At 40.7% G+C, this 17,392-nt stretch overlaps 1 protein-coding gene across 1 annotated transcript in view; it reads left to right on the forward strand.

The window, feature by feature from the left end:
* Nucleotides 1-4,144: 4,144 nt before the first annotated feature.
* MGAT4A (alpha-1,3-mannosyl-glycoprotein 4-beta-N-acetylglucosaminyltransferase A) overlaps nucleotides 4,145-17,392 on the forward strand; it is a 99,912-nt gene continuing 86,664 nt past the window's right edge. Inside the window, exon 1 of the mRNA XM_029231367.1 lies at nucleotides 4,145-4,469. Coding sequence (XP_029087200.1) covers nucleotides 4,376-4,469 — 94 coding nt within the window. The 5' untranslated portion in view covers nucleotides 4,145-4,375. The remainder of the gene's footprint in view (nucleotides 4,470-17,392) is intronic.

The following is a 17,392-nucleotide window of genomic DNA, read 5'->3' on the forward strand; positions in this document are numbered from 1 at the left end:
GGCCCCGGGTCGCGGGAGATCCACCTGCTGGTAACGGAGCAGCCTGCGCCGCGGCCCGGCCTGGAGCTCGTGCGCCTCCGGCTGCTGCGGGGCCGGCTCGGGGCGCGGGCGGACCGGGCCTCGGGGCGGGGCGCGGGCCGGGCCGCCCTGGGTTCGCCGTCAGCCCCGCTCCGCCGCCGCAGCCCCGGGGTGCTGCGCGCTCTCGGGGTGACCGGCCGGGCGCCTGGTGCGTTCTCGGCGCTCCTAGGCGCGGCGGGGCTTGTCGCCTTTGGGGCAAAGTGGAGGAAAGTGGGGGTTTGGGGATGCAGAGGGGGAGAGAGAGTTGCCCGCAGGACCTGCTGCCCCAGGGCGCACGCCTGTCCCGGAGTCGGCGGCGTCCCGGGGCCGCGGGGCAGGTGCGGCGGGGGCGAGGCGGCCCGGGCGCAGGGTCTGGGGCTGCTGCCGGGTCGGCGAAGCGTACACAGTCCTGGCGAATTTTCCTACAAAGTCAAGACCCGCCGGTCCTCTGTGCAAGCGCACCCCCATCCCCAGGCCTCAGTTCCGCCTTAACGAGGAAGCTGCAAGTGGGACCCTCGGGTTGGGGCCAGGTGATTCCACTGAGTGTACCCGGTGACAGCGGGAAGGCGTGTTTTATGAGCTGGCAGTCAGACCACTCGCGCGCCCGCTTTTTATTTCTCGCAGCGTGCGTTTCTCTGGAGCCCGTTCATTGCTTACAATCCGAATTGCGAAATATAAGCAGGCGCAGTGCATGTTTTCAGTGCTTTCCATATATTTTGCTGTTGTGCTTTTGCTGTCGGACGACTTCTGATAAAATAGAATGACAACGTCGTTCGTTAGAATTTAGAATCTAAATTTAGAAGTGAATAATATGCGTTTAGTGGTTTATGTTTCTTTTTCTGAATGTTTTTTAAAAAAAGTTCCATTAACAGGTTATCCTAACAAAGGTTTCTTTAGCCCACACGTGTAAATCTGAAAACGCACAGGACGATGAAATTATGTAAGCTGTATTGACGAAAAATAGAAATCCTTTTATAAACGTAAAACCAATGAATTTTAACATGATTGCGGTGTATAAAGTTGTAGGGCTTACATCCCGGATTTCATGATGGTGCCTTTCCTTAAGGCATCTCTGTCCTGCCTGTGGGATGATAATTAAGCCATATGTTAAGTGTTTTCGGCCATAGAATATATTGACTATTTCAGAGAACACTTTAAAATCCAACAAAGGTTATGTATCTAATAATAACATAAAGGACTGCAGCCCTTAAAGGACTGTTAATAAAACAGATTTTTCAGTGTGAGATCTGGAGTTGAAAGTTCCATACAGCTTTGTCAGGATGGAGAAGATGACCAGTAACTTAAGCCACTGCCTTTTTTGTTGTTAAGAATTCAGATGTGTTAAGTGATAGTCACAGGGAGTGACAAGGTGTTAGACTGAAATTTTTACAAATGTGGACAGTGATGAAAAATATGTGTTACTTCTTCTCTTGCTTTAGGTAGTCAGTCAATCCAAAGGGCTCTTGGCTGTCCAGCCTCACCTCTCCTGTTTTGAGAGCATGGGGATCATTGGTTTTACTCTTGTTCTGTGCAGTTAAACTTCATTAGTGTGCAAACCCTAATTAAAAATGTATGATGACATTCTTCCTGAGTAAAATGCTCTTGTATTTCTCTTGCAGAATTTCAGGTCTTATTTGTTGGCAGAGTTCATTATAAGTATTTTCTTCAAACCAGAGATTAATTACTTCCTGGATCCAATATTTAATATTCCTTATGTTTTTCCCGTTACCAATACCATATCTATAGTCTACTTTGATTATAGCGTTCATTCACTTTTACTTGTCTCTCTACCCATTTATACTGAATTTTATGGGATTTATTTGTATTTAATAAAACTATGTTTCAAAATATCCTTTATTTTCTGATTCTCTGCTTCTCTACTTCCCCGTGATTATTGACTGAATGTCTACTCTAATAACCTGTATACTTTTAGTTCTTTTACCAAAGGACAGAGTCCTTCTTGAAGTAAGGTAGGGCTAAGGATATAGCAACAGAAAGTTACATGAATTTTTATATGATGCCACAACAGGATTAAAATTCCAAGTTACATAATTCACTGAGTTATCCCTTCTCTTTTTATAATCAGAATTCATTATCGAGTGCTTATTGATATAAGACAATATATTAGGCACTTTATGGAAATGAGTTGAAATTCTAGAATTTCACCATGAAGACTGTTGACATGGATATGTTAGAAGGTGAATAACTTTGGTTTTAGAAAATTATCATAACTTGAACGTGAGAATATCTTTGGAGTTCTTTGTTTGCGGAGAGTAAGGGGAGGGGAGTTCAGTGCTTCTAGAATATTATACCACAGAGCTGCTGGCCAAGGAGGATCAACAGGCTGCCTGGGTGTGAGTGTGGGGGGGGGGGAGGGCCTAGCCCAGGGTACAGGAAGTGAGAAATTCGTTTCAAGTTTTAAGTTGAAACTTTGAAATTTCCTGTGAATTTTGCAGTTTATTCTATAATGGATCCATACTGGTTGTAGAGTATAATTATTTTTTTAAATTCACACTTAATCTGTTGGGTAAAGGTAACACCCCGGGATGATTCTCTGGTGTAACCTGAGACTTGGAATATCCCTGGCGCTTCTAGGGGCCCCGGTGCAGGTGGCCTAGTTTGAGAGGCAAAGGGTGGGAGATGAGGACTTGGACTTTGGAGTCATGCAAATTAGGGTTCTGTCTCTGGGTTCATTTTTTTGTGTGTAAGATAGGGTCAGCAATGCCTGCCTCACGGGAGTTGAAGATTGAAGATTTAGAACGTGTGAGGGACACATAGAAAACCCTCAATGAGTTGTAGTGTCTGTCATTCTTACTGTTAATCCTGTGCCCTAGTGGTATCTTTTTTCACTAGTGGAGGTTTCTAGCAACATCACTTTTACAAACCAGCTGAGATGGTAGTTTCTGAATTGCCTACAAATGGCCGCTTTAATCAACTGCCCTCTTCGCCATAGGGAATTGTCCCTTGGGCTTCCCAGGCCTTTTTGGAGGTGCATTAACTCACCCCACTGGAGTGTCACTTAGTGGATTGCCAAGTGCATCTCATGGTCCCCCTGTGGCCAGCAGGAATCAATGCACATCTTGTCGTGCCTGATATGCCCTGAGGGAATGAGACCGGCTGTGTACAGAGCCGCCTGAACCAGTGACTGGCTGCAGGTTTTTGATATGGTTTTATTTTTTAATACAGTTAACATTTATTAAGAACCTATTAGGTGCTAGGTGACTATGCTTAAGTACTTCTCAGGACATGATTTCATTCTCTTTTCTGAACTTTGCTAGATGGGAGGTGATCTCCAGATTTTTTTCAGCTTTGCTAGATGGGAGGTGATCTCCAGGTTTCCTGAGTTAAAGCAATGCTAAGTGATTAGTCCTGGGTCCTATGGTATCCTGGTTGGATTGCCGCATTTTCTAAATGCTGAAATAGTCCCAGTTTACACCCGGGGAGTAGGTTAATCGTTGGAAAAATGACATTTATTTTACAATGATGATCAATAGCAATCATAACTGTAATCTTTTTATTATTTATGAGAACAGGAGGGTCCAGGACAGGTAGTTTTCTCATGTTACGGATGAACCACAAAGCCAAGATAAGTGACATGCCTGAAGTCCCGCAAGCAGTGATGGAGCTGGATCTAGGACCTAGGGCTTTTGACCCTTGTAGGTTGTAGTCTGTCAGTTTTCTTTAAAAAATTTAAAACATTAACTATTATTGTGCAACAGGAGGATTGCAGAGAGGGAAGGTGATGTTACTCAGGAACCATTATGTGATCATTAGGGTTCTCAGCTTGGAATCTGTGGCTTATTATTTAATGAGCCCCACCACTTCCCCCTTTAAATAAGTAACCATAACTTTGTTTCCACAGGCAAAACAAAACCAATGAGGAGGGAGTACAGTTGGAAGCTTTTTTCCCTGGAGAAGAACCATATCATTCTAGTGTATTAAATGTCATTTGGATATGGGAGTAACCTTTACAGATACAGTTCAGCCCAGCCAAAAATCTGTTTATAACAGTGACTGATAAATGAAGAAACTAATATTTTGCATCACTGAGCAAGTTTTTCTTTCTCTCTTCCCCCTGAATAGGAAGAAAGAAGCCTGCAGCATCCACCTATGAAGACCGTGCAGACAGTCCTGAATAGTAATTGTGGGTGGCGTGGCTGCCAGGCTGCTTCTGCGGAGCATCTGAAATGAACCTCTCCTATTGATTGTTTTGATTGGCCCGGAGCCAGGAGTACTGGCTTCACCTGACTTCAGGATAAAAAGAAAACGGTCTTGATTATCATCCTAAACATATGAACCAGTGTGATGGTGAAATGAGATGAGGCTCCGAAATGGAACTGTAGCCACTGTTTTAGCATTTATCACGTCGTTCCTTACTTTATCTTGGTATACTACGTGGCAAAATGGGAAAGGTAAGGAAAACATCTCCAAAAATGTGCATGGCATGTAGTAGGTGTTTTGCTTTGTCAACGGTGCGTAGATGCTTGAGTTAAATGCCCCTACAAGCTGCATGTTGCATGTTATCTGCTGGCGGCCTGCCAGTTTCTTTCTGACACAAAAATGAGGCAGTATTCTTGGACGGAGGAGACAGAATTTCTCATTTGAATGGGGTTTGTTTTGGTTTTGATTTCTTGTAATTGCACTTGGAGAAACATGCTCATCAGTGGTTTATATTATAAATGGCAGCCAAGTCGAGTAACAAAGACTTCTGTTTGGGCATTTTATTTTTTATTATTAAACATCATAAATGTTTAATAATCTTCCTTGTACCGGATGTTGTATAAAACGCGTCAAAGGACAATCGGTGCCTTCATGAAATTTACATGCTGATTATACGAATGATTTGGTGCTGTGTAGTTAATGATTTAACCAGCATGTGTTGACAGATTGCTCTTTAGGCAAGACTATTTTTGAAGTAAGTGAGGAGAAATTCTGATATGAAAATTTTAAAAGTTTAAAAATTAATTTTGTTTAGACTATCAAACTGTGTTTCTAAGGAAGGTTGTGTGTTTAGTGATTGGAAGTATATTCAGGGCTAATGCATTTCTTTGCTTTTTTTGAAGAGGAAATATTTACAGTAAATTCCTACCCCTACTTTTTACCTGTCTCCTTTCCTTATATTAATCTAGGGAATATTGATGGCAAGAAGAATGGAGGTGAGTATTGTATTTGGTTTGTTAGAGTCAAGGTAGACTAGTAGTTGTCACCTGGTTATTGGAAGGTGGTGTTGCTGGCATTATTTTATTGACTTGTATGAAAGTAACTGAAAAGATGTGTTCACGACTTAATTTTTCTCTGGTGTGTGTATTGATATGTATATATCTGTGTGAGTATATGTGTATATATGAAATAAGTTGATATAAGTGGGAAAACGTGTTCTGTGCTTTGAGCAAGTATAGTATTGGTATTGTTTTTCTCTTTTTCTCTGAGTTGGACTCTAATTTCGGAAGGAACTGTTTGGGGAAAATGAATGAAATACTTTCTGAAGACCTTTCTTCTTTGCAGACTAATATATATATATTTTAGATTTCATTCTTTAATCGTACCAAAGGGAGAAGACTTACTTAAGAAGAACTTTGCGTAGTTAATCAAACTATTGCTTGTCCCTGACGTGAACAGAACAGATGACTGGCCTTAAAAGTCTACTTAGGAAATAAGAGTAAATGACCCTAAGAAGAGTATATGGATTTTTTTCTTATCAGGAAACTTATCTATTCAGAGAGTTATAGTAACAGAAACTTGACCCTTTTTGCTGTGTCTTATTTAAAGGATTAAAACTTTTGGAATCTCCATTCCTTTTATCTTGTTCCATATGTAAAGCTATTATAAGCATTATTTTTTTGTGTGTTAAGTGGTGTTTAGAATCAAAATTAATTTCAAAACATATAACGATCCTTTCACCATGTAGTATTAGAGATACACACAAAAAGCCTCTTCTCTTTGATTATCACTCTTCGAACAGTCTGTAGTCCTTCTGTGCATATTTTTCTGCTCTGTTTTGTCTGCTTAGTGTTTTGTCCGGACTCTTTCAGGTGTCAGCAGAGGTCTCCCGTCGTGCTTCTGTAAAACCCTCTGTGCTTTAATGCCAGCGTTTATGTAACCACTCTGACCGCTGAGCATTCGGATTCCTTCTAGATCATTCTGGCAGTCAGCCTGGATTTTCCAGAGCCAGCCTCATTTCAGATCTTTAATTCTTACATACTCATAAACCACGTGCTCTGCTTTTTATATTGAAAGCATGGTTTCTGTAATCACCGATGTTTCTGGACTCATAATTTTTATTTTTCACTCATTCATTGGTCCCTTTCATGTACCTGTCCTGTGCCTAGCACTGTGTTATATGCTGTGAATATGAAAAGGAAGAAGATACTTCACACCTTTGGGAAGCTCAAGGACTAGTAGGGGGAAGATGCAAGTAAAAAAATGTGATACCGTCAGATAGGCTAAGATAGAAGCAGTAACAGAGTGCTGTGGTTGTGCTGTTATAAGCATATTATGTGTTATATGTTGTCTCATTTAATCCTCATAATGACCTCGGGAGGTATTATTACGCCCTTTCTATACATGAGGAAACCAAGGCAGAGTGGTAGAGAAACTTGTCAAGATCATACATTAAGGGGAAGAGTGAAGTTTAAACTCAGTAAAGCTGGTTCAGAGATTATGCTCCTAGCTATTGGTCTACTGCGCAGAAGAGCAGAGACCAGGCAGAATAGGGGACAGTAGGCATGTCAGGTGGAGGAGGCTGCTGTGCATCCATGAACTTTCTGCAAGGGTGTAGAGCATTCGTGCTTTGGAATTACGAGATGCTCATTGTGATTGGCACGTAGGATTCCAGGACTGTCCCAGGGTTTAGCTGGTAATCCCAGTGCAGTTCCTATCATATTTGTTATAGGTCTTCATTTACTACTTGGAAGAATACATGAGCTGGTCCATGGGATTGGCGTAAGTTGAGGAGGATGTCAGGAAACCAACCAGGAAAGCTGGAGTTCAGTCCAGGGTACAGGTTTCTGCAGGGTATACAGGATTCTCACATAAAAATTAGGCAGAATTCCAACTGTGTGGAAAGCACAGGTTGGGAAAGTTGTAAGCAGGTGTGAGAGTGGGACAAGGGTAGTTACATGTCTGACGTGTGTGTGTGTGTGTGTGTGTGTGTGTGTGTGTGTGTGTGTGTGTGGAGTGGGGGGAGGGTTCTCCTAATGGACTTCCTAGTTTGGTCAGGCCCAATCCAGAAACTGGGCAACACCAAGCAAGCAATCTTAGATGCCTGTCCTTAGGGACATCTAACATTCATGTACGTGTTTCTGTGTGGACATGTGTTTTCTTTTCTCTTGGTTATTTACCGAGGAGTGGAATTGCCAGGTCATGTGGTAACTCTGTATTTAATCATCTGAGGAGCTGCCAGACTGTTTTCCAAAGTAGCTGGACCATTAGCATTTCTTCCAGCAGGGTATGAAGGTTACCATTTCTTTGCATTCTTGATGACACATGTTATCTGGCTTTTTGATTCCACTCATCCTGGTAGTAGTGAAGTAGTATATCATTGTGCTTTTTATTTGTATTTCTAATAATGTTTAGCATCTTTTTGTGTACTTATTAGCCATTTGTATATCTTCTTTGGAAAAAATGTCTATTCAGGTTCTTTGCCTATTTAAAAAGAATTTTTTAACTATTAAGTTGTAAGAGTTCTTTATATATTCTAAGGCAAAAATACAGTAAGGGTAGTTGGATCAACCACCTATATACCTAGTATGAAGGTTAAAAGACAAAACTAGTAAAATCATATAACTATAAATAAAAATTAATAAATACACATATACACACACAATAATTAAGGGATACACAAAATAAAAATATGTCAAAGATGGCATCAAAAACATAAAATGAGGGGGTGGCATAAAAATGTAGTGCTTTTAGAACCTGCTCAAACTTAAATGACCATCAACTTAAAATAGATAGCTGTATACATATGTTGTTATAGAAGAACCTCATGGTAACTACAAACCAAAACCTGATAATAGACACTAAAAATAAAGAGGAAGGAATACAAACATAATATTGAAGAAAGTAGTCAAATCAGAAGGGAAGAGAGCAAGAGAAGAAGAGAGGAACGGAGAAGACCAATAAAAATAACCAGGGAAAAAAATTAACAAAATGGCAGTAAGTACATACCTGTCAGTAATTTCTTTAAATGTAAATGGACTACACATTTCATCCAAAAGACATAGGGTGGCTGAATAGATACAAAGGCAAGACTCATATATACACTGCTTATTAAGAGACTCACTTTAGATCTAAAGACACACATAGACTGAAAGTGAGGGGATGGAAAAAGGTATTCCATGTAAATGGAAATAGAAAGAAAGCTGGGACAGCTTTTTATTTAAGCATACTTAAATTAAACTTTAAAACAAAGACTGTAACTAGAGCAAAGAAGGACATCACATAATGATAAGGGGATCAATCCAACAAGAAGATATAACACTTGTAAACATGTATGTACCCAACATAGGAGCACCTAAATACATAAAGCAAATATTAACAGACATAAAGGGAGAAATTGACAGTAATACAATAATAGGGAACTTTAACACTCCACTTACATCAATGGATAGATCATCCAGACAGAGAATCAATAAGGAAACACTGGCATTAAATGGCACATTAGACCAGATGGACTAAATAAATATATATAGGACTTTCAACCCCAAAAGAGCAGAATACACATTCTGTTCAAGTGTGCTTGTAATATTCTGCAGGATAGATCACATGCTAGGCCACAAAAAACGTCTCAGTAAATTTAGGAAGATTGAAATCATATTAAGCATCTTTTCTGACCACTGCATATGAGACTCGAAATCAACTACAAGAAATAAAGACTGGAAAAATAACAAATAGGTGGAGTCTAAACAACATGCTGTAAATATGTAATGGGTCATTGAAGAAATAAAAGGGAATAAAAGTATACTTTGAGACAAATGAAGATAGAAACACAGCATTCCAAGATTTATGGGACACAGCCAAGGCACTTCTAAGAGGGAAGTATACAGCCGTACAGGCTTACCTTGAGAAATGATAAAAATCTCAAACAATCTAACCTTACACGTAAAGGAACTAGAAAAAGGGGAACAAAGCCCAAAGTTAGTACAAGTAAGGAACTAATAAGAGTGGAAATAAATGAAGTAGAGATGAAAAAAGCAATGGAAAAGATCAATGAAACTAAGAACTGGCCCTTTGAAAAGATAAACAAAATTGTTAAACTTTTAGCCAGACTCATCAAGAATAAAAGAGGGCCCAAATAAATGAAATGAAAAATGAAAGAGAAGTTACAACTGATACCGCAGAAATACAAAATATAAGAGATTACTATGACAATTTGTACGTCAACAAATTGGACAACCTAGAAATAATGGATAAATTCCTAGAAACATACAGTGTTCCAAAACTGAATCAGGAAGAAATAGAAAATCTGAGCAGACTGATTACCAGTAATGAGATTAAATCAGTAATTTAAAAAAACTCCCAAAGAACAGGACCAGATAGCTTCACAGGTAACAGGAGCCTTTAGCTCCTTGAAGAATGGAGTCTTTTTTTTTTTTTTTAGTATATCCTACAGCTTGGCTTGGGTTGTTATTCTTTTTTAAAATTTATTTATTTGTTTATGGCTGTGTTGTGTCTTCGTTTCTGTGCGAGGGCTTTCTCTAGTTGCGGCAAGCGGGGGCCACTCTTCATCACGGTGCGCGGGCCTCTCACTATCGTGGCCTCTCTTGTTGCAGAGCAGGCTCCAGACGCGCAGGCTCAGCAGTTGTGGCTCACGGGCCTAGTTGCTCCGTGGCATGTGGGATCCTCCCAGACCAGGGCTTGGACCCGTGTCCCCCTGCGTTAGCAGGCAGATTCTCAACCACTGCGCCACCAGGGAAGCCCAAGAATGGAGTCTTAATGGACTAATTTCTGTGTGGTATCAGCACTTCTTGTTCCTCTCAGTGGACAGTGCAAGGAAGTGTGTGTGTTTATACACACACCTGTGTATATATCCATCTGTATATATTAAAAAGAAAACCCACCGTGAGTTCATACTGGTCCCTCTGATTTTAATCCAGTGCTATAGTGTTCATTCTAGTCTAGTCTGGACATTTCCCTGTGTCCGTAAAAAACATGGCTGTTAGTATCCCAATATAGTAATTATTTGCTCAATCTCAGTGTATACATACATACAGTCTCCTGGTAGAGATGTTAACTTAAGCATACTTTATTAGCATCTTCTCATTAGAAGACCACCTAGAGTTTTCTTCCTCTCAAATGAGGGATCTAGTCTAGGACTGTGATCATTTTAGGACAGATCATTCTTTTCTTACTCAGTTTCTTTGTGAGACCATTGTTCTGATCATCGCCCCCTCCCCCCATTCTTGTAATACTTCTTACTTTGTTCGAAAACCCTTGGGCTTACACAGAACTACCCCCCCCCCATTTCTTGGTATACACAGATATCTATACTTTATAAGGAGACATGCTTATTAGAGGAAACAAACACTGAATTATATTGACAGTCTTCTACTTACTGAAATTAACAAAAAAGTACCCATATACTTTACCTCTTTTTTTTGCATTCCAACCTTTCTCCGAATATTTTCCTCTTTTTAGTAGTATTTCCAAAATACATTTATATCCACTTAATATAATTTTTTTTCTTCCAGTGTCCACATTGTCACAACTTGTCTACAGGAGGTCCTTTTAAAAAGGCTATTGTCTTTACCTCTTTAGAACTCTCCCTGACATCTTTGGAAGCATCCTTGCTTTCTTAATTCTATTTCCATGCTTGCAGACATGTCCTGATTGTTTTCCCCCCTATCAGAAGATGTGGAATTAGTTATGCCTTAAGAGTCCTAGTTCCTTTCGGTAGGAATTATATTAGAGACCAAAATTTTGGTGCCTGTGAGACTCCATGATGGACAAGCGTTGCTGTTGTTCTTAGGAAATGGTCATTGGTTGGTTTTTCCAATTTAACCCATCATGGTGCTGTACCCTACTTTCCTTTCTTTATGAGGTTTTATTGATCACTAAGACTTTGTCCTGTGTTGATGAGCTCCAGCTCTCTAAAGAGGCATTCCAATATGATTGCAGTTTTGTAGGACAACTGGGCAGCCTGGGACTTGTTACTTAAAGGAGAATGTGAAGTGGGATAGGAAAAGTTTGCCTACAGGTTTCTCTCTTTCTTCACATGGTGGCAAATGGCCAGATGTTACTTGAATTTACCTCTTTGTTAGTACTGGCAGGCTTCAGTGTAGAGAAACTTTTGTTGGCACCTTGATTGCTATTTCAAAGTACTAAAAAAATTTTTTTTTAAAAATTTCTTCACAAATCCTATGTGTGAGTTATGGAAAAAGGAGATAAATGTTTCAGGAAATGTAATGTTCCTAAACTGGATGTCTGGTGCCTTGCAGCCATGATAGAGTTTTCCCTGGTACCATGTTGTTCTTTCATTAAGTCAGTGGAGGTTAAGTTTAAAAACCTGACCTTCAAGATTTGTGGTTTTTTTTGTTGCCTCTCCTAATTTGAATTTAGCTCAAGTTGTCTCTTTTGTAACTCTGCAGCATTCCTTCGAATCTTTTATCTGTTCCTATTTTCCCCCATTTCACTTTCAGTCAGTGGTAAGGTCCTATTAGTTTGCAGACAATTTTGCAGAGAGATAATAAGACTGGTTAGACCTCTGTTATTACTGTATACTGCTGCTGTTTCAGGAGAAATACGCCTGTAATTTCAAAGAAGATAAGCATAGGGTTGGTATTTGGGGATGGTGAAGAATACCATTTGATGGTCTCATTCAGTCCTCACAACAGCTCTAGGGAAATAGATGAGTATTAAATCCCTGTTTGAAGACACTAAGGCAATTAGTAAATTGCTTCATCCCACTCTGTTACCTGACTGGAGAACGATAGAGTGCAAGGTCTAAGCCCAGGTGTGTCTGATGCCCAGGTGTGTCTGATGCCCTGGCTTGGACTATCTGAAGCAGACTGCCCACTGCAGTAGAAAACAGGGTTTCCATAGAGGGGCTTCTGGAAGTCCCATTTTGTTGGTCACCAAATGTGGCTTCTTCATATACTTTTTCTAAAACAGTATTTTCTTTGATAGTATTTAATCATGTTCTAGCCCTATTCATTTATTTTGCAATTTTTTTTAAGTATGAGGTTTCCTTTTTTTTTTTTTTTTTTTGCGGTACGTGGGCCTCTCACTGTTGTGGCCTCTCCCGTTGCAGAGCACAGGCTCTGGACGCGCGGGCTCAGCGGCTATGGCTCACGGGCCCAGCCGCTCCGCGGCATGTAGGATCTTCCCGGACCGGGGCACGAACCCGTGTCCCCTGCGTCGGCAGGCGGACTCTCAACCACTGCGCCACCAGGGAAGCCCCTGAGGTTTCCATTTTTAAGAAATTTAGAGAAAAAAATCCAGTTCAATTTGATTCTTTTTAGATTAGCAGTTCACCCTGTCATTAGTTAAAGGATACTTAGGTCATGCAAATAATCTGTTGCAAAATTCCCTTTAAATTGAAGTATCTGTGTTATTGGTTGCTGATATTTCTGGAAGAAATGCGTGTTGACGAGAGTGATGATGGTGGGATTTTGTTTTGTCACAGAGTAACAACCGTTAAAGTGTCTTTCTAGCAACATGTTGCCATAGTTTAAGGTGGATATAACCTTTTCTTTTCCCCAGATATAATTACACAGAATCTTAAACTTTCAGAGTTTAGGTTTATTGCTCTGATGCAGAGGACGACACATAAATCTAGAGGCTTTTGATTAAAATAAAGCACATAATCAATGACTATATCAAATTTAGTATGTTTCCTTTTATTATGGACCTAAAAAGCAGACTCTTTATTGTCAGTGTGTGAACTCAAAGAACCTTGACATTGAGTAAATCACAGAAGAGGATGTCATAGTCTTGACTTCCATATTTTGGTCTATAACAGAGTTGATTAAGGTCAACCTAAGGCAGCTGGCAAAAAGAATTTATGGGTAGTTAGAAAATACAGGTTTCCAGTGTGGAACTTAAGTTACTTTGGAACCATTTTCAGTGACTGAGTTATAATGAAGGTCAGGTGTATCATGGAATGTGTGAAATTTTTGACTTCTAACAGATGTTTAAATATTTGGATTAAGTTGTGGAGAAGGTCCAGAAAGAACTCCAGAGATTACACATGACCAGCCTTGCTCTGGCAGAGTTGGACTTGATTCCTTTTTAGAAGTGAAAGGCAAGGTGAATGTAGAGGTTGTTAAACTCTTAAGATGCTGTTGATAGTTTTCTTTTCCTGAGGAATAATGGCAGTATTATCATTGGGGGAAAATAAGATCCTAGAGATCTTGGTTCTCTTAGAGCTTGTGCTTGGATTTTGGAAAAGTCACTTTAGCTTTCTGGCTTTGTTTGTTTCGGGTTTGGGTTTTTGGTTTTTGTTTTTCTTTTTGCCTCTCATTTCACTGTTAATGATCATGGAGAAATTTTAAAGATTGGGTGAAGTGCTTGAAGGCAACGTGTAGGCAAACAGTTTTTTTGTTTTGTGGGGTTTTTTTTCCCCTAAGGACGAAAAGATGGATCTGCAAATTACAGAGCTTGATGTTTGGGGACAGACTTTAGTTGCGTACTTTGAGAGCATGAATATTTATAAAAAGAAGCAGTGATTGCTGGCAGCCAGCAAAAATGAACCAGGATTGAGTCTAGACAGTGAGCCTCTTAAAGCACAAAGACCGTGTCCCCACCCTGCCCGACCCCATATTTTAAAATTTCAAAGTATATAGAAAAATATAATGAATAATATAGAAGTATTCCCCCTAGATTTTCATATTTATTTCCAGTCTTTTCATTTTTAATAAATGAAGCATGGCAGATTTCCCTAAAATCTTTCACCCATTTTTCATCTCTGCCCCCTACCTTGACTGAGGCAAACCATATCATGTCTGTGTGCTCTTCTAGTCCACTTTTTATACATTGATTTATGTATATAAGTATCCAGAAACTATGTATGTACATGTATGTATCGTTTTTTGTGTTTTAAAACATTTAAATCATATTGTGCTCTGTTACAACAGTACTATGCAAGTATTCTACATGTATAACAACATCTTGTCTTTTTTTAAAAAAACATTTATTTATTTATTTATTTTTGGCTGCTTTGGGTCTTTGTTACTGCACACAGGCTTTCTGTAGCTGCAGAGAGCGGGGGCCACTTTTTGATGTGGTGCGCGGGCTTTCCATTGCGGTGGCTTCTCTTTGTTGCTGAGCACGAGCTCTAGGTGCACAGGCTTCAGTAGTTGTGGCTCACGAGCTCTAGAGCACAGGCTCAGTAGTTGTGGTGCATGGGCTTAGTTGCTCAGCAGCATGTGGGATCTTCCCGGACCGGGGCACGAACCCGTGTCCCCTGCATCAGCAGGTGGACTCTCAACCACTGCGCCACCAGGGAAGCCCTATAGATAATATTTTTAATGGACATCATTTATTTCCTCAACAGTTAGGGTGATCATATAATTTATTGTCCAGACTGGGGCACTAGAGAACAATTATTGTTACTAGTAACAGTTAGGCTGGGATAACAGTTGTAAACTGGAACTGTCCCTAAGCAAAGGTAAGTTTGTAGTCAGCCTATTAAAGAAGGGAAGGACAATGGTAGAATATGACTGGCCATGTAAGGACAGAACAGGGAAACTGATTTAGTTGTGATGGGAAGTGAAGCTCTCAGCGATCAGAATCATTATGAGCCTGTGTACCTGAGAGTGTGTGATCCAGGGCTCTAATCAAACAGCACATGGAACCAGCCCATGGCTGCAATTAATTCCTTAAGAAGGAAGTGTAAACAGGGAGGAGGGGGAAATGTTCCCCAGGTGGTGGCAAGCTTCCGCTGAAGCAGTAATGAAAGGAGGTTACCTTTTAGTGTGTTGATTGTGATCTAGAAGGTTAATCAACCCTCTTCTCAAGGGAAATAAGCATTGCCCTTTCTGACCTGATTGGAAGAAAGAGTAAAGATAACTTGGGTTTCCTTATCAGAAAACTGAGAGATAAGGTAGAAATAGGACACTACCGACATCCCCCTGTCACCTTCTTTAAGGGAAGTTCCTTCCTGCCTGTGGACTATGCCTCTTGTGTTCTTTTGATAAACTGGCCAGAAGTTAATATGCAAACTATAGGGGAGTATTTGAACAAGGCCAGCCCCTCCGCCCCGCGCCATGAGTCTTACTGCTTACACTGCTTGGTGATGAATTCTATCTTGAAGGAAATGTACTAACCCCAGTGATAGGATATTGGTGCTTTATTGCCATGGTGCTCTTTGGTTTGTAAGTAGCTTTCTTCAGATTGCTCCTTTTTCTCTCTTCAGCTCAGTTAATTTATTCATTCACCTTATGCTTATTGAGCATGTACAAGGAACTGTTCCACGAGGCACTGGCAGTATAGTGGTCAACAAGGTAGGTGACATCCTTGCTGTCATAGAGCCTGTTTATCCAGATCTTCACTGGGGAGGGGGGTTACACAGTAATAGCTGAGCAACTGAACAGCGTAGATGATTTAATGAATATTGACAGTAAAACACGCTAATGCGATGGGCAGTGACAGAAGGGGGAATGAGGGCTGTTTAGATACAGGTAGTCAGAGAAGGCCTCTCGGAGGAGGTGACAGTTGAATGGAGGCCTAAGTGATAAGAAGCCAGAGAAGTAGGGCCAGAAGTAGAAACAGGAAGTACAAAAGTCAAGGGTGAGCTCTTTCCAAAGGCATGTTGAAAGAGCATAAGGAAGAATCAGTGTGGGTTAAGCATAGTGAGAGGAAGGAGGTGTCGGGAGTATGGTAGAGATGGTGTCGTGAGTTCTGTGATAAACGTGAGGTGCTCAGGCCAGAGGTAGAAACGTGCATGTTGTTGGCATATTGAGGAAACTGAGAGTCATGGGAATGGACAAGAAGAATCACTTGAGGGAAGTGTTTGCAGACGGAGACGCTGAGAGGTTGTGTAAGGTGAGGACAGACTGACTTTATGTACAATTTTTAAGTTTCTCATCCTGACATCTCAGGGGTCTCCAGGATCTAGCTCATCTTCAGCTTTTAAGTTATCACCATCCGAATACTTAATATTAACTGAAAATTGTTGGCCATCTTTACTCTTGCGGATGTTCCTCTCCTAATCCTCTTTGCCACAGCTTTATCTGTTCCATAGGTTCTGGCTTAAATGACTCAGCAGTCCGACAATCTCTAGCTGTCCCTTTGACCCTCATGGTACCTCCCTGCCAGTGTGTCAACTCATGACCTGATCTCAGAACTCAGTACAGAAGTGCCCTCAGCCTCCTAGCAGTGTCTCCCAGGGCGTTGCCTCTTGGTACCTCTTTACTCTCCTTTTCCCAATGCGCTCAGTTCCCCCTGAATTCCACCATGATGACTCTTTCATGTTTGTTTCTTCTGGTCCCCCTGTGAAGCAGAGTGGATCTTCGAGTTCTGTTTCCTAGGCGCTTCAATTAAAGCAGTATTACTGCTGTATGTTTATGTGTTGTGTGCTTTTAACTTAAGTAAAAATTTTTATTAAAGTGAAATATGCTCATAGCTAGAAAAAGTTTTTTGATAACCCTGAAAGGTGATATTGAAAGGATAACATCCAGCTTCATCTCTTTGTACTCTCCTAGTCTCCTGTCCTCAAACGAGCTATATTCAGTTCTTTTGGCTGTTCTTTTTGGCATTTCCATATTTATAAATTATATGTGTGTATGTATACTACTCTTCCTTGATTTTGTTTTCACTTTTAGACATCATCTATGGACTTCCTCTTTTTTTTTTTTTTTTTTTTTTCCCGGTACGCGGGCCTCTCACCATTGTGGCCTCTCCCGTTGCGGAGCACAGGCTCCGGACGCGCAGGCTCAGCGGCCATGGCTCACGGGCACAGCCGCTCCGTGGCATCTGGGATCTTCCCGGACGGGGTCACGAACCCGATGTCCCCTGCATTGGCAGGCGGACTCACAACCACTGCGCCACCAGGGAAGCCCTATGGACTTCCTCTTGTAGATGAAAAGTTAGCTCTTATTCCCTCTTTCCTTCTCATTCTTCCAATATAATAGTGACATCACAATTTTTAGCTAAATCGTGACTCCATATTTACATTATTGTGATTGAGTGAATACATCTTACTTCTGAGCCAAGTATTGTACTTGTACCTTTCCTTTATTGTACAACTTTTTGTTTCCCTGGTATTAGCAGTTCTCATTCTGGTATAATTTTCTGCATGCCTGTTTTATTCCGGTTTGTTCCCTATGCCATATGTCTATTAGTAGTTCTCTCCAAATGCTTTCATACACCAGATAACTTATCAGTTTTATTTTCT

Source organism: Monodon monoceros, unplaced genomic scaffold (assembly GCF_005190385.1).
Source record: "Monodon monoceros isolate NGI ecotype Baffin Bay Population unplaced genomic scaffold, NGI_Narwhal_1 Super_Scaffold_19, whole genome shotgun sequence".
Classification (NCBI taxonomy): domain Eukaryota; kingdom Metazoa; phylum Chordata; class Mammalia; order Artiodactyla; family Monodontidae; genus Monodon; species Monodon monoceros.